At 37.2% G+C, this 17,364-nt stretch overlaps 1 protein-coding gene across 35 annotated transcripts in view; it reads left to right on the forward strand.

The window, feature by feature from the left end:
- Positions 1-1,781: 1,781 nt before the first annotated feature.
- The window catches only part of LOC147829317 (adhesion G protein-coupled receptor V1-like), a 66,501-nt gene continuing 50,918 nt past the window's right edge, over positions 1,782-17,364 (forward strand). For 16 of the 35 annotated variants that reach the window (XM_087206399.1, XM_087206401.1, XM_087206407.1 and 13 more), the window contains exons 1-9: positions 1,788-3,031; positions 4,788-4,937; positions 5,927-6,022; positions 7,714-7,818; positions 9,409-9,522; positions 10,272-10,837; positions 11,180-11,456; positions 11,926-12,255; positions 16,337-16,513. In XM_087206399.1, the coding sequence (XP_087062525.1) occupies positions 10,437-10,837; positions 11,180-11,456; positions 11,926-12,255; positions 16,337-16,513 (1,185 nt within the window). In that variant the 5' untranslated portion in view covers positions 1,788-3,031; positions 4,788-4,937; positions 5,927-6,022; ... (1 more) ...; positions 9,409-9,522; positions 10,272-10,436. Of the gene's footprint in view, positions 3,032-4,722; positions 4,938-5,926; positions 6,023-7,713; positions 7,819-9,408; positions 9,523-10,271; positions 10,838-11,179; positions 11,457-11,925; positions 12,256-16,336; positions 16,514-17,364 lie in introns of all 35 variants that reach the window. The other 19 variants (XM_087206391.1, XM_087206381.1, XM_087206389.1 and 16 more) reach the window with 7 other exon arrangements.

The raw sequence follows: 17,364 nt of genomic DNA on the forward strand, positions 1-17,364 counted from the left end.
TTTAATAAAAAATAAAGGAAGTTCCAAACACCACATTTCAGTATAAAGAAAAATGTACCTAGTTACTCTGAAAAACAGAGACTATTCAGCTTTTGTGTAATTATGGCTTTTTTTCTAATGGAAACCTCTTTTCCAAAGTTGTTTTTCATTTTTTTCAGTTTCTAGCAAATGTCAGCATTGCCCCAACAACCTTTCTCACAGTGTGGAAAGATGAAAGCAAAGGAGATGCTGTTAGCAATGATGTCACGCAGCTTGAGGCATTTCCACCATGCTTGCTTGTTCATCTTGCATGATCTCAAAACTCACTGACGTGGACCAATTCAAAATGAATTTACTGACATAAACACAAGCTCTTAGAGCTCTAATTGCCTGAGAAGTGGCAAGAATGCAGTATTTGAGCTCATTGATCCTGACATTAAAAGATGTTGTTAAATATTTAAAGTAGTCAACAGAACTGTAGCTTCATTTAAGCACATGTAATGTTTATCAGAATAATAAGGTATAAACTTTTACAAGACTCAGAATTGAGTTTTGTGGCAGTTTGGTTATTTTGCATGAGTTTAGAGTGTCTGAATTCTGGGGAACATGTAGTATGAACAGTCTACCGTATTATTCAAGCTGAAGATTTGTAAGAATGAGATGGAAGAGGCAGTGTACCAGGGTTTCTGGGAAAGCCCGGTCATGGTCTCAGGGGCAAATCCTCCCTTGCCACTCATTTAGCTGAATGCTCTGCACATTCACTGACCTGTCTCTGGCTTAGTTTCCACAACTATGAAACAGGGCCAGTGATGCTCCGACCTTCACAGAGATGCTGTGGAAATTATACATTTGTGTTTACAGAGTACCTAAAATAGAACTATAAAAGCATTTGCTCTTATGAGTACTTCTGTAAGTCATTACTATTTTTCTTTAGGATGCATGCAGTATTAAAATGCAATGTCAGAATAGCTAGAAAAAACACATGAGGAAGTCTGTAGTAAGTTCACCTCTATAGCATACAAAACTCAGTAGTTAAAGCTGGAAATGTGGCCTTTGTGGGTCCATCCAAGGACACATTCCTCACTCCGGGAGAGGAGATTTCTAAGTGTACCCTGAAGGTGAGCTGAATCAGAGTGAACAATGATGCTTATGAAATGCATGCTCCTGGGCCCCAACTGGACAAAGTTTCTGGGAGTGGGAATTGACATTTTAACAACTACCTGGGTTGGTTCTTATGCAGGGCAAATTTGGGGAACTGTGCACAGCTGTTTGTGATTCCCTCATCTTATAATCTCACTGCCACTCTTTCTCACTTTGAATGTCAGATGTCTTAACTTCCTCAAGTTCTTCCACATCTGTTCAAGGATTTGAGATTTTTTCCCCCAGAAATCTCAGTAACCAAGGTTTAAATTACTACCTTATTGTCCCTTCTTTCCATATCTAGGTATTTCTTTCCCACTATTTGTCCTAAGTGAAGTGTGAAATCATTCTACTATAGAATTCTACAAAAGATTTTCTCCACATGCTGTGATTTGACTCAGAACCGCCTCACCCATGAGAATCATGGGGGAGCATTTCTGATCCTTGCTTTGCTTTTTGCCTTCCCATTCTCTCATTTTTTTCCCTTTGTAATTTCTTCTCCCAAATCCCCTAGCCTTAAGGCAGGCTTGCTTGGAGAGCAGAGACAGGTGCAAGACATGTCCTAGTCCTTCAGAGTCTCCTTTCCTTCCACTCCTTCCAAACTCTGTATGTCTGTCTATGGATTTTGCAGTCGAGATCATGCAAGAGCTCATTGGTCAATCTCACACTGGGTTGTTTGAATGTAGTTGGCTGAGAAAACTGCATTTATATCCTAAAATATTTCAAGGATTCATGTATTTGGTGATTCCTAATTATAACACTACATGTAGTTATGTGGAAATACCACATGCATGAAAATTTTATCACTTCTTGGCCAAGGTAAAGATTAATAGGAAGAATTTTGGCTCCCGGCGTACATAGTGCAACTCCCCTCTGAAATGTGTGAACTTGTTATGTTCGTGTGACTGCTCACATAGACCCACTGGAATCTTAACGACCCATGAGATGAATTGTTCACATGTTTAGAGGTTCATCTACATCACAAAACAGCAGTGCTTTCAAGAGGCCACTGCGGTTCTGTACTATTGAAAGCACTTGAATCACAGCACTAAAAGTAGGAACAGTATCTATGACTCACAAACACACACATTGTGGGAAGAAGGCTGTAGAGTTAGGGAAAAGAAGATAGTATTCACTCTCCTTATTTGCTCAGTTTGATTATTTTAAAGCAGCATGGACATTTTCTAAGAAGTGATATTAGCATTTTACCTAGTAAAATGGAAGAAATTTAAGCTTTCAAAATTAACCTTTTCTTTGAAAGGATTGTCAATTCCTTGCAATAACTAAAAAAAAAAAAAAAAACTTGAGACAAATATATGGGAAAATGTAGGCACTAACCAAGATATCAATTTGTTGTTAAAGCTTTAGCATCAACAGTTTTAGTTTTGGCTAAGCCAAACCATTTCATTTGAGGGAAGTAGACTTTATCTGCTTTTCCTTGTTTTTCATAGACTAATGTGTCAATAAATTTTTAAATAAAATAATAAAGTTTACCTTATGAGTATTTGGACATAGAAGCTGAAGAACAAAAAGTAATTACGGTCCCAAAAGGAGAGCCATAGAAGAGATAAAGGTTTTACCTTTACTTCTGAATTGGATGGTTTACTATTTGATGTATTTGTGTCCTTGTTGTTTTCTGTGTAATAATGTACTCTGTATTTACATCTGTGGACAACAGAAGCTAAAGAAAATGTACTAGATATATCTTACTTTTTTCTTTTTTCCCATAGGGATGCCTTCTGCATCTTTATTAGTAAATCTTCTTTCAGCTTTACTCATCCCTTTCGTATTTGGAGAAACAAATAAGGTTTGCTGGACAAACAGAATTTGTTGTTAATGAAACAAGCACAACAGTATTCATTTTATCATTGAAAAAATAGGAGAACCAGCAAATGTTACTGCACTTGTATCGGTAAGAAATGATTGTAGCTTTTTGTAGATTGTGTATTTTTAATGAACATTTAAAAGAAAAAATGGCAGTTAAAAAAAGAAACCTCGTTTCTGTTAGATAATTCTTTTATGGAGATAAAAGTTAAGTAGAATTTGTGAAACTTGATTACTTATTATTGCATAGTTTAATTTTTGACCAACTATGTGTGCCATGTGTATATGTCTCTTGTTTTTAAGCAGAAAGTAATGTCGTATGACCAGCTGAAGATATTGCTGTATTTGTGACGGAAGTACTTGGAAGTTTTTGTTCACAAAAATAAAACTTTCATCAGTAGGGTAAATTGCCACAATATGAAACACTGTAGAAATAGAAAAATAAGAAAAGCTACTTATGAAATCAACCCAATGTTACAATTTTGTACATTGCTTTTAGCTTGTATTTATGATATAGAGGGTATTTATTTTTAGTTTGAGTATACATTCTGTTTGATAATATTTTCATATTATTTCAGTTGTATCCTGGTAGGTTTTTATTATTTTCACTTTTCTTGATCATATCATCATTGGTCGTCTTAATCAGCCCTCCACTGCTCTCAATGAGGTTGCCTCCAATTTTGTTATGAATGTTATTGTGATGAAACTGTTTATATACATATCTATTTGGGATTGTCAAATGATTTTTATAGCTTCATTTCTGTATTTTTCTGTTTATTTCGTTGGCTCTTGATAGTGTGCCATTTTCTACAGTAATATGTGAGAATAAGTTTTCCAGTACCCTTGACAATTTAGTTATTTAACATTTTTTGGGGAGGGGTTACTGAGGATCGAACTCAGGTCCTTGAGCTTTCAAGGAAGACAGCAGAACCACTGAGCTAAATCCCTCGCCTAACAATTTTTTAAAATTTCTTTTCTTTTTCTTTTTTTTTTTTCGGTACTGGGGATTGAACTCAGGACCTTGCGCTTGCAAGGGAGGTGCCATGTCACTGAGCTAAATCCCCGGCTATTTTGACTAATAAAGTATTTAAAAACATTTTATTTCTATAAATTAGGACTAGAAGTTTACTGAAATTTCCCTATACATTTTGTTAATTTTTTGTACTAAATCATATATATATGTGAAAAATCTCATTTGTATTTGCACAATAAATTGCTATTTCATAATTTCATAATTGCTACTTCCCTGAGAATCTTATTAGCAATGCTGATTTTACAGAGTAGAATCTTACAAAGTTAAGAAAAGTTTATAATCACTAAGAAGTTTAGCATGCTAAAAGAATTGGGTCTTAATTGGAATTGCTGTGGGACAACATAAATACAATTTCAGGTGGAGAGTTTTGGAAAGAGCATTTTATGTGAAACTAATTGGAGAAGAAATTGCTTTTCCTGCCAGCTCTCAGCAGGCTGCATCCACCTCTTCTCTGTGAGAGTTTTAGCTGCAGTTCTTCTTGTTAGTGTCGATGTAGTTCACTCCAGATCAACCAGCAATCAGAGGAGAAAATCTACTACATGACTTTCTATGCAATTATTAGTTTCCTGTGTATTTCTTTCTTTCACAATATAAAGAAATACTTTTATGTGGAATCATTTATTCCTGCAACCTTTTGTTTTCTGAAGATGACTTTTGCCATTTGTGAAATATTATGTTTTTGTACATCCTATTGTAAATCTCAGTGATACTTGGTTTTTACATTTTCTTTCCATTGCTCCAATTAGTGTCAGTTTTGCTTGTCCTAACTCTGTGTTAAGTAAGAAAAGCCACCTCTGTTTGCGTTTGATAGCTGCATGGGGAAGATACTGGTGACTTTTTTGACACATATGCTGCAGCTTTTATACCTGCTGGAGAAACAAACAGGACAGTGTACATAGCAGTGTGTGATGATGACCTGTCAGAGCCGGATGAGACTTTTACTTTTCACTTAACATTACAGGTAGGTCTTTCTTCCCCTTGGTCTTAGACTCTGCCTTTATCTAGAAATGAGCTACTAGCAGTGGTTTTCATAAAACGTCTCTGGCAACCCCAGTCTGTTTAGAAGGTCCTGTAGAGTTGAGTCCATTCAACTTGCTGGGAATCACTTGGACAGATGCTCCGGAAAACCTCGTCTTCCCTTTGGTCCTTTTCTCTATTATTCCTCCCCTACCACCAGATGCACAAAGAGTGACCATGACTTTGGAGTTCAAAGGGGAAGGATACAAAAAAGCAAGCATGGAAGTGGGAGGTCCTTTGCTTAGAATGAATCCACAGCACCTCTGAGAAAACACTTGAGTTCATTGGACTTTGTGGCTTGCTCTGTTAGGCTGAAGCAGTGACGACTAGCACCAGGATAGTTACTGTTTCTAGAGGGCATGGAGAATTTTTTAAAGAATAATTCTGTCAGTAGGAGTGAAATTTTTAGGAACGTTATACTTGAAACAGTTACGTTTGCTTCTTTTTAATGTTCCTTTCTGCTGCTGTTCAACAGAAACATTGCAGAAAACTCTATAGATTTATAAGAAAAATTGCTAAGCATTTTACTTTCATGTGGCTTGCTGATTGATAGAATAACTAATTTTTAAATATAGCACAATCTATAGTGTAAAAATCACATTTAGTAGAATTTCATATTGCACATTTAATTCTGTAAATTAGTAAGGACATTATAGTAATCATAACATAATTTATAATATAATATTACTAGTCAGTTATTACTTATAATTATACAATTATATATTATTAAAAGTGATGGTTTTATAATTTAAGAAATTCTCATTTGGAATTTCTTTAGATGTTGACTTAACTTGAATATGTTTCTTAATCTGTGCATTGAAAGAATATTTTTTATTCATATTCTAAATAATTGCTTAAATACAAATTTTATTAAAATGATTATTCTTATTCTACTGTTTAATTTATTACTTTATTTTTGGACTCTTATCTTAGAAACCTTCAGCAAATGTGAAACTTGGATGGCCAAGGAATGTTACTATAACAATATTATCAAATGACAATGCATTTGGAGTTATTTCATTTAACATGGTATGGTTACAGTTTGATGAGTCTCATAGTTGTTAGGTAGTAGTACATTAATTTTTGATTATTTTTCATGTTAGCTCATGTCATCCTGTCTTTTGACATTTAAATAAAACTTGCATTAAGCCCATCCTGTCCCACATTCTGTAGACCTTTCATTTGTTTTACCTAAGACGTTTGCAAATTGAAGAGGCTTCCATGATCATGGTCATCCCTTTTTTAATTTCTTTCTGATGATCATTCCCTCTGACTCATTTGTTCCCTATTTTGTTCTGTAGCTCTAATGTGCCTTTTGCTCGATTCCTCCAAATACCACTTCAAGTAAGCACTATCCCTTTATTAGGCCCTTCTGAATGTTTGGGGTGACGATGAAATGAGAAACTACATCAAAAGAATACCAAACACCTACAGCACTTAAAATTTGGTAGCAGATGTTACAGCTCTGCAAAGTTCTAGAGTCAGTGCATGCCCTAACATTTTCCGGCTGATACATGCTTTATGAACTCCACGACCCCTGTACCCCCAGTTTCACTTTACTTTGTCTCCCTTAATACCAAAGTCCTGTCTTATGCTTCTGGCCAGTCTCATGTTCAGAAGATTTTAGTTTTTGAAACAAACATAGAAGATGGGTCCCTTCTTGAGAGGATTGTTTCCAGCTCTTAAAATAAAACAAAACAAAACATTTATAAGCTAAGTTTTAGGCTACAGTAACCTTCCTGACAGTCTTTTGAAAAAATATTACAGAGTATCATTATGGCATGATGCCATACTTCCCAGCTTTTCAGTTATTTTCTAGTTTAGATCACTGTTATGATTCATTGTTTTTTACGTTGTTTTCTTAGTTCCTTATCTTTGAATTACAGTGAGCTATATGAGTTTTACAGTTGAATTATCTTCATTGAAAAGAGTATTTGCTAACCTCAGTTTAATAAGTAGATATTTAGTAACCTGAATTCCATTGTCACACACATTAATGAAATTAATCTTTTTATGTGAGTAAAAGGTAATTGTTAGGAAGCAGCCCATGTTAGGTTCTGGGTAAGCACTTGAGAAAAATGATCGGATCGGACCTCATCAAGCCCTTTGGGACAGGGGTCCCTCTCTCTATCTGTGGATGAGATATTAAGCCTTAGTGTCACCTTGAGAGGTGGCTGCTGCTCATTACCTCCTCCTCTTCCCTGGACTTACTGTCGGCAAGTGGGCAAGTTTCAACATTTGAAGTTCTCACTCTTGCTTCTGGCAGTGGTTGTGTCTGGCAAGTCATCACTTGTGCTTCTCAGTGGAAGCCGGCTGGTGAGAGGGAGGGGTGGTGGAAGCAGGCCGAGTGTGTCCCAGTGGCCACTGCCTTGCTCTGGAGGATTAACTCAGCTCAGGACCTCCAGGGTCCCCTGGAGGAATTTAATTTACCTGCTTTCAGCTAGATCACCTTTAGGATTCCTCAGTGGGATGGATATTGGGTGGTAGAATCAGTTCAAGACCTACCTGCCTGGTTAGTTTTATGTTCCCTTTATAATATTATTTTTAAAGATTTCAGTATTTTTATTAGCTACAGTGAATTGATGCTAGAAATACCATTTTTCCTACAGTGCAATATGAATTGATTTGCCTGTGGGGAAATGGAGTGTTTAAGGAAACAGATTTTTACTACCTCCGACCTCCACTTGATAAACCCTGATTGCCTCTGCTCTTCCCAACAGCCCTCATCAGTCACAGCGAGGGAGCCAAGAGGCAGAAATGAGTCTGTGCCTCTCACTCTCCTCAGGGAGAAGGGGACCTACGGTATGGTCACTGTGGCCTTTGAGGTGAGATTACCTGGAAATCACCTGAAAGGGTGACACTGCAGAGGCCATACCAGATGGCTGTCGTTTTAAAAATAAAGTCTCTTTGTACAATGAACACATCACTTAATAAAAATACTTTTGCTGTCTGATAAATTTCATGGTTAATATAAACATATTTTCCTTGCTACTTGCATGTATTATGTTTATGTGAACCACAAAGTGTTTTAGATATGCGGTCATAATAAATCACATCAGGAATAATAGTGGATGTGTTGCCTCTGCCGTGGAGACCCGTAGGTATGCGTGGGTGAGTGAGGCTGTGGGCAGACCATTTTCTGGGTGCTAACTACATTCATTTTACCTCTCACTGAACATTGCCACAACACGCTGCTCTGTGAAATTCACATTTCAGTTTTCAAATGATTTTTTTATGAGATCCAAAACACGATCAAATATGCTGGTTTCAAACCTTAGAGTATTAGAAAGTAACTAAGCAGTTTCTATCTTAATTATTAATTGCAAGAGTGAACACTTGGATGTACATAATACAGTTCTGTTGTAGCATTGAAGAGTTCTATTTATGCTCATGACTATCACAGTAAAGCATAAAATGTGTAGTAAAAACCAACTAAAGATACAGTACTCTTGCAAGTTTTTATAGGAAGCCTCAAGCAGTTTCTCATACACTTAGGATAATAAATTGTTGAAGATACTTCTAAAAATAAATATACAGAAAATTAGAAAATAGTTTGGCTATAGAAGGGATACACTATCAAAGTTACAGTATTTTCAACTTATCTGTGGTGTGTGTAGCCTTTGGTTTGTTAAATAGTTGTAGTAACCTTTGTGGAGCACCTTCTGTTGACATGCGTTGCTCTGTGTACCTTACGATGATTACTGCTGCATACAGAAAAGCAGTCTTCCCCAGCCCTTGGGCTCTGTTATGATCCTCTTAGAGTTTTTCCTCATAGTATTTGCCATGATCTAGCACATACACATGTGTTTTCTCTCATCTTTTGTTCTCCTCCATTAACTATAAGGCCCGTGTAGAAGGGGCTTTGCTTTGCCCACTGCTATATTCTTAGTAGTAGCTGAAAAAGACCAGGCACTGAGTATTCAGTATTTTTTGAAATACTGATTTTTATTAGATCTTCACATCAAACATGCAAAATGGAAATTCTTGTGCTTATTTTAAAGATGAGCAAAATGCTGCACAGAGTTTTAAATAACTTTCTAAAGGTCCCACAGTCAGTGGTGGAACTGATTTGTATTTGATCTCATTTTTTTGAGGGAATTTACTAATCTTGAATACCCTTCCTCTCAAGAAGAAATATTTATAAAGTCTTCCTCTCAGATTTAATATAATGGTTGAGAAAAAATAAAAATATCTTAGGAACTATATAGTTGAACATAAATATGGTCAAGATATAGAAATACCTTATAGACATTGACTGTTAAATTAGAAGGGCAGGCTTATGTACAGGCTTGTACAATTCTTAAAGAGCATCTTTAAGTAAACTTGAGATTATTGTCAGCTGGCACCACCGTAACGCTTCACCTGTCTTGTGAAATGCTTTGTATTTATTGATGGCATCACATACTCCTTTGCAGGTAGAGGGTGGCCCAAACCCCCCTGAAGAAGATTTGAGTCCAATTAGTGGAAATATCACCTTTCCCCTGGGCAGAGCAACAGTAATTTACAATTTGACAGTGCTTGATGATGAGGTGAGACATTGTTAAATGCTCAGAGGTGACAAGGAAGGACTCTGTGTTACAGACATGATAGAGAATCTGTGTGATATATCATAGTGTTTGAAGTTTTTCAAGAATACAGTCTTTTATAAATTAGTACTGTAACTTGTAAATTAAGGCCAATCATACTTTAGCTATTAGCTATTGAGGGATATAGTTTATTATTATTTACCTTATTTAATTAACATTAAATTGTACATCTAAGCTGGGGAATGTAGCTCAGTGATAGAGCATTTGCGTAACATATGGGAGGTCATGGGTTCAAACTCTACTACCACCCAAAAAAATGTGCATTTAAAAGTAATGAACAGGAATATAACTGACAAACACACACAATACAAAACTTTAAGCATCTTGGGAACTCTGATATTTGATTTTTGTTAGTGATTTCATGTCTGAATAGGAGCAGTGCTGCTTACCTATTATAAAAGCAAGAAAATTCTGTTGTGATTGATATTTTTGTTTGCATATTTAAAATGTTCACAGTCATAGCAGGGATTTCACTTTTGCTTGGTTAGCTCTTCCATTCTTATCTAAAATAGATTATTTTTGGAAAATATTTTAGTAAGTGGAGAATAAAAAAGCCTTTTTCTATTTGCTCCCTTCAGTTAAAGATTATTTTATATTTATATAATTCTGTTGAAAAACAGTAACTTTTTATACTTTGATTTCTTTGCAGATCTTTTGGCTATTGATGTTTTACCACTGTTTATGTTCAACAGGTACCATAAAATGATGAAACATTTTTGATTCAACTCAAAAGTATAGAAGGAGGAGCTGAGATTAACATCTCTAGGAATTCAGCTGAGATCATCATTAAGAAAAATGATGCTCCCGTGAGATTCCTCCAGAGCATTTACTTGGTACCTGAGGAAGATCACATACTTATGATTCCAGTGGCTCGTGGAAAGGATGACAATGGAAATCTGATTGGATCCAATGAATATGAAGCTTCAATCAGATACACAGTTACCACTGGGAATGCAACAACACATGCCCAGCAAAATTTAGACTTTATTGACCTTCAGCCAAATACAACTATTGTTTTTTCACCTTTTATTCATGAGTCACATCTAAAATTTCAAATAATTGATGATGCCATGCCAGAGATCGCTGAGTCATTTCACATCATGTTACTAAAGGAGACCTTACAGGGAGATGCTGTGCTAATAGGGCCTTCTGTCGTGCAAGTCACCATTAAGCCCAATGACAAGCCTTACGGCGTCCTCTCGTTCAACAGTATCCTGTTTGAAAGGCCAGTTATAATCGATGAAGATGCAACATCAAGGTATGATTTATATTAAACCCATTGCTACAATTATTTTAGTATATTATTACAAGATTTAATTTTTGTGATGTCAGACACTGTGCTGAATGGTTAGTTTTGTATTTTCTCTACCTTGACTTCACTATATTCTTTATAATTTCAGTATGATTTCAATATGCAGATGAATTCCTATTACAGTAGTTTCTTAGGAGACATCCACACATCCACTCCTTCATGCTGAAAACAATTTTGGGTCATGGCTTCTGCTTTCACCAGTGTCCAACAACCAATTTGGCATTGGGAAAGCCTGTCTAAGGGAAATGTAGAGTGTATAATGTGACAACATGCATTCCTCTTAAACAGTTCTAGATTTGAAGAAATTTCAGTGGTTAGAAACGGTGGCACCCACGGGGATGTCTCTGTGAGCTGGGTGTTGACACAGAATATCAGTGACCCCTCACCGGTGACCGATGATATCAGGCCAAGCTCTGGGGTTCTCCGCTTTGCACAAGGGCAGATGTTGGCCTCAGTTCCTCCGACTGTCATTGAGGATGACCTCCCGGAAGAGGCCGAAGCTTATCTACTTAGAATCCTGCCCCACACCATCAGTGGTGGTGCCGAAGTGAGCGAACCAGCAGAGGTAGAGCTCTCATATGACTTTCTCCTGCCACCTTTTCTGTGCTATAGAAGAACCAAAACCAAATATAATCAAATTTATGTTTAGTTCAGTGTGATATGAAGGACATTGAAAATGAGGCTTGCTTCTCTTGTTCGACATTGTCCCTTCTGCAAGTAAATAGTTTACTCTTTCTCTCATGGTGGTGCTGGAGATTCAGTCCAGGGTCATGTGCCTGCTAAGCAAGTGCTTCACCTCAGAGCCGCACCCCCAACTTTAGCACTGCACTCTTCAACAAGCTTCACAGATTGTGATTTAGGAAATTGTTCAGATTTTGGTTTTGTTCTTTTTACTCTCTTACATATGAGAAGTAATAATTTTAGATATGATATATGAATAAACACTGCAAATCAAAGTAGCCTAGAAAATACAGAGTTTGAGAATCTCAGGTGTGACAATTTTGCACTTTAATATTTTCTTTTCTCGTCTGCAGCTTTTGTTCTACATCCAGGATAGTGATGATGTTTATGGACTGATAACATTTTTTCCAATGGAAAACCAGAGGATTGAAAGCAGTCCAGGTGAACGATGCTTGTCCTTGACTTTTACAAGACTAGGAGGAGCTAAAGGCGATGTGCGGGTGCTCTATTCTGCACTTTATGTTCCTGCTGGAGCTGTGGAGCCTTTGAGAGCAAAAGATGATGTCTTAAACACATCCAGGGGAAACTGCCTCATTTTCCCGGAGCATAAGACCCAAGTGGCTAGAAAATTACCAATAAGAAATGATGCATTCCTTCAAAATGGGGCCCACTTCCTAGTACAGGTAATTGAGGGTTTAAAATCATCTCAGTTTTGGTCCAAAATTGACCATATATTTATCTGTATGAGTTTGCCAACAGTTATTTTTGCTCTCATTCATTTTTTAGATTTTATTTATTCTTTAAAGTTATTTAGGGAATCAAAAGAGACTGTGTCACTCCTGAGATGCATAACCTTGAATAAGACAATGGTTCTACTAAAATTAGTATTTTTATCAGGTGATATTTAAAATTAACCAGACATGAAGTGTGAATTACATTGTAGTGGATGACATAATGGAGTAACTTTACAAACTTTTATAGCAGGGAGCAAGAGAGAGAGAGTCACCATTCTTTTGAGTTAAGTTGGGAAAATAGGAATGAGGTTTATGGAATAAATGTTTTTCACAATAGATGCTACAGGGAAGACATTTCAAAATTTAAAATAGGAAGATGAAAATGGTTTTCTTTTAAATAATAGACTCAAGAAAATATTTCCTTATATGTTAATTGTAGATAGACTCTCTGAAGTTTCAACTAATTAATATGAAGAAGTAAGGACCCACAACTGTCTCCTTACAGCTCATCACTCTTATTGCCCAACTTCTTATTAACTAAAACATTATTTTTATTATCAAAGTTTAAAGTAGTTGCATTCAGTTCTTATGTTTTCCATGTGCTGATACTGGCTGATTATGAAAATGAGAAAACAATCAAATTAAATAATCAAATTTTGATTAAATACATTTATATAGAATCAGGTAGTATGAGTAGATCCATAAATTTAAAATCTTATTACATTATTCATTTTGTCACCTGAAGCATTATATGCTAAATAAAATATAATATTCCATTAATTTCTTTGAACTATGCCTGCCACATTTAAATTTATTTCATATTTTTGTATAGATTTGTTTTATGATTTGTTATTGCTTTCTCTGGAGTGTCTAACTGTCCGCTTTCTATATTGCCACCCTCTCTCTGCTACTGAGCTCTTCCATCTGTCTTATACGTGTATGTCGAATTATCATGTTTTTTTACACTTCTCTTGCCTGCTTGAGATATTTCTTACTGCATTCTTTAATTTCTTAATCTCTTGCCTTTCCCTTCCTGAACTGTGTTTTAGTTTACTGAGATATACACGTGCAGAAAGGGTACTTAAAGGTCAACCTGTTGGGTCTTTAAGCAGTGTAAGCTGTGAAAATTTATAGTCACATTGATAATTTGGCTTGATTGACATTCTTCAATGAAAATAACTTCTCCAGCACTTGAAAGGTATTGCCTTTTAGCTTCTAGAGTTCCTGATGAAAAATTTGAAGGGAAAAAAATGATTGACCCTTGAGGTGACTTGCTGTTTACCTATGGAAATTCATTAGAGCTTCTCCTAGGGAGTGTTCCTTGTGCAGCACTCAGCGGGGCGGGCTCTTCCTTCAGAAAGCTTCTGTCTTTTGGAAGCCGAGCTGTTGCTCATTCCTCATTCCCTGTGCCTTCCAGGAAGACTCTTGGTCAAGGGGCCTAGTGGGTGGCTCATTGAAGGGACATCTGATCTGTCAGAATGTAGCCTTTTTGCAGTGTCCCTGTTCAGAGGGAGGCCTTTGCCCTGTCGCTGATGTCACTAATGGTGGATGATCCCTATCTTACTGTTCATTATTATTATTGTTTTGTTGTGTCTCCCACAAGTGGTTTTGGTATCGTGAGTGCTTCTGCCTATGATGACAGTCTCCACCCTGGGGGACCCTTGGATTTCCCATGGACAGCTATGTGTCCAGAACACAGCTTCACTCACAGCTGTGGCCCTCTCCTCCGAGGCCTGTGGAATGCCCTCGTGAGATGCCCGAGAATGCAGGTGGCAGGGACTCTGGATCTGTAAAGTGGAAAAGGCAGATGGCCAAGCCCAGACCCAGGGCCCCGTTGAGCAAGAATTAAAGTAACCGGAGTGCTGTGGCCAGAACACACTTAGACATCTAGTTCAACAACTAAACAACAACTTTAAGTTTACCTTTCTACAAAAATCATGTCATAACTCATTTGGTTTCCAAATTGATTCTGTTGAATGGAAAGGCACACTAACTTTACCAGTTCACACGTAGTGTAACTTTTCCCAAATTTTCAAGTGTTTCTGGGACATAACTTGGTGAGTGGTATTTCAGGATTTACTGTAGATTATTTTATTCTGCTCTTGATGCCAGTGCTTTCCTATATGCTGTTGGTGTCCTGTGGATTCTAATGTTCTCATTAGTACCTGCTTAAGGTCATTTGTCACTTCTCAGTGTTTGGTTCTCTCCTCTGTCTCTGCTCTCGCATAGGCTACAACTCATATGAAAAGCAAATCATTAAAACACATGGGATGAGGCAGATATGTTACACTGTTGTTTTGGTTTCACCTGTCCTGGGCATCCTGGCCAGCCATCCAGTCCTGTGATATAAATGAGCGCTGTTGATGCAGAAACATGGTTTTTTCTGGCTAATTTCTTTTCTTGTGTTGCCTCAGAACCAGTTTCTACTGTGGATAGAGATCTCAGTATCTATGCTAATATTAGTAACCTTGCACTTTTAATGTTTTGAAAATATCCATTAGTTCTTTCAAAGTAGCTGCAGAGAATTCTTATATAAAGAAAACTTCATTAAGAACTTTCTAACTTTCTAATTCTGTTTCACTCCACCATCCTATATAAAAATGCCTGAATTTGCTTCTGATGACCCTTGAAAACTAAGGGGACTTGTGGAAGGATATGATGCCTGAGTTTTGGTGATCTTGGTTGGGAAGTTGCTTGCACCGCTACTTCCAGACTCAGTTCTTTAAATCTCTCCATTCACTTAAGAAACAGACGGCTCCCACTGCATACAGTTAATGTAACACCAGGGGATAAAAAGGCCTATTAGTCACTGACATGATTCCTTGGGGTTAAAACAGCTGTAGGGTTTGGAGAGCTGGGAGGACCCCAAAGGTTGTGAGGTTTGCATCATGCATAATGGAAGCACAACCCAAGAACAAGAAGTATGAGACTGTGTGGAAAGCTGAATGGGAGTGAAGAAAGGAGAATCCGAGACATGCGGGCCTCATTCTTTGGTAACTCACTCAGCTAAATCCATCAGTTTGAGATTCAGCTTTTGGCAGGCCTTGGGAGGCCAGTGTGCTGTCCCGTAGCACATGATCTGAATGCGAAGAATGATTGTTCATGAGTGAATGGAGCAGTTGGACAGTTGGACTTAGCAGATGCTTAAGGAACCTAGACCAAAAAATGTTTACAGACTAGGAAATAAGCCATGCTGATGTAAAATTGCATTTCTGATCAGTTTGTTTCATAAACTTTGTACAGTTTCTTGTATTTTTCAGAAAATACCACCTCTAGAATTAATTTTATACTTTTTTCTGATAAACATTTCAGCATTACAAAGCCTAATGGAGAGCTCTACAGAGTGGGAGATGTGTCATGTTTCATTAAGTTTATTGCATTTTAACTTAAAATCCCTGTGGTTTTTGCAGTTCTAAAATGATTCTGTATTGCCACATACCTCTAGTGACACTGAGTGTATTGATAAGTTGGATTTTGAAAAGTTAGAATATCTGAGAGGCTGAAGGTTTGTGCTGCATTAGGATTCCTATGGGGCTTGGTTTGTGCTGGAGGGATGAATTGAAAAATGCTAACCATGTAGCTGCTGTGGCTTCAGGTCTATGTCAGGTATTGGGAAAATGCTGAGAAGGCTGTAGACCCTCAAAGAGTTTGGCAGGCATGTTAGAAACCATAAACCTGGTAATAATGACAAACAAGCACTATTCAAAATTCATAATAAGACCTATGTTTAATGAGATAGCAGTAGAGCTCCTCAGTGAGACAAAGAGGCCTGGAGAATTCAAGGAAATCTCCATAGAAGACAGGTAGGCTTAGCTGATTATTAAGAGTGCATAGTTTTTGGACTTAGATAATAATAATAATTGAAGATCAGATTGAAAGGGAAAGGCGAATGAGGGAGGAGGAGAACAAAGTTGTCAAGATATCGGTGGCCTTTACCTACATTTACTGTCATCCAGTGCTGTTCAAGGTTTTTCTTAAATTACAAAGGTTTTATGCTATCTGTTCTTATTGTTTTATTTGTTTATTATAGTTGGAAACTGTGGTATTGATGAACAGATTTCCCCCAATTCCACCTGTGAGTCCTAGATTTGGGAAAATCCGAAATATTTCCTTACTGGTTACTCCAGCCATTGCAAATGGAGAAATTGGCTTTACTAGCAATCTTCCAATCATTTTGCATGAACCAGAAGATTCTGCGACTGAAGTGGTAAGTAGGCTCTTTATTGTTGATGGAGTTTAGTGAGTTTAAGTTATGCATACCGTGTGTTAGCTTTCTGTGGTTGGGACATAATTCCTAACATAACACAACTTAAAGGAGGAAAGATTTCTTTTGGTTCACAGTTTCAGAGGTTTCAGTCCACAGTTGGCTGGCTCCATTGTTTTTAGGCTGAAGCATCATGGTGGAAAGGCACAAGAGAGGAAAGCTGCTCACATCATGGCAGCCAGGAAGCAGAGAAGGAAGGCAAGAGCCAGGGAAAGCTATTCCCTTCAACGCACACCCTCAGTGAGCTACTTCCTCCAGCTGGCCCACCTCCTAAGTTACATTCATCTGTGAACTCATCAGTGGGCTGGTCCATCAGCACCCTCGAAATCTCATCTTAATCCAGTCAAGCCAGCAATCACTTAACTATCACAGCACAGACACTTTCTTGTAGGGTTCCAGTATAAAGTTAATGGATCTTACAAAGCTTCACCATTTACAGCAGGCCTTCAATATGTAACTTAAACATGTCACTAATGTGTGATTTTTCCATCAGTTTTCCTATATTTGATACAATAAAATTAAAATGAATTGCTCATGGTAAGAGTAGGAGGTTTAAATGGTACTACTTTCAAATAGTCTGCTAACATGTGACAATGATAGTGAACATAAATCAGTTTTTTAATGATCAGGTTGTGGTAGCACAGGTATTCTTGACCTGCTGCATATCAGGGGTCCACACACCAGCCTTGGGTAAGACAGCGGTGGCAGCCTTTTGTCCCGTGCTTGATGCTGGAGGCCATAGTGGTAAAGCTGTGAAACGCTGAAACTTTGGAATTTAAAAAATGTATACATGT

Source organism: Heterocephalus glaber, unplaced genomic scaffold, assembly GCF_053883595.1.
Source record: "Heterocephalus glaber isolate CG9 unplaced genomic scaffold, H.glaber_assembly_v1.0 deba00000674, whole genome shotgun sequence".
Classification (NCBI taxonomy): domain Eukaryota; kingdom Metazoa; phylum Chordata; class Mammalia; order Rodentia; family Bathyergidae; genus Heterocephalus; species Heterocephalus glaber.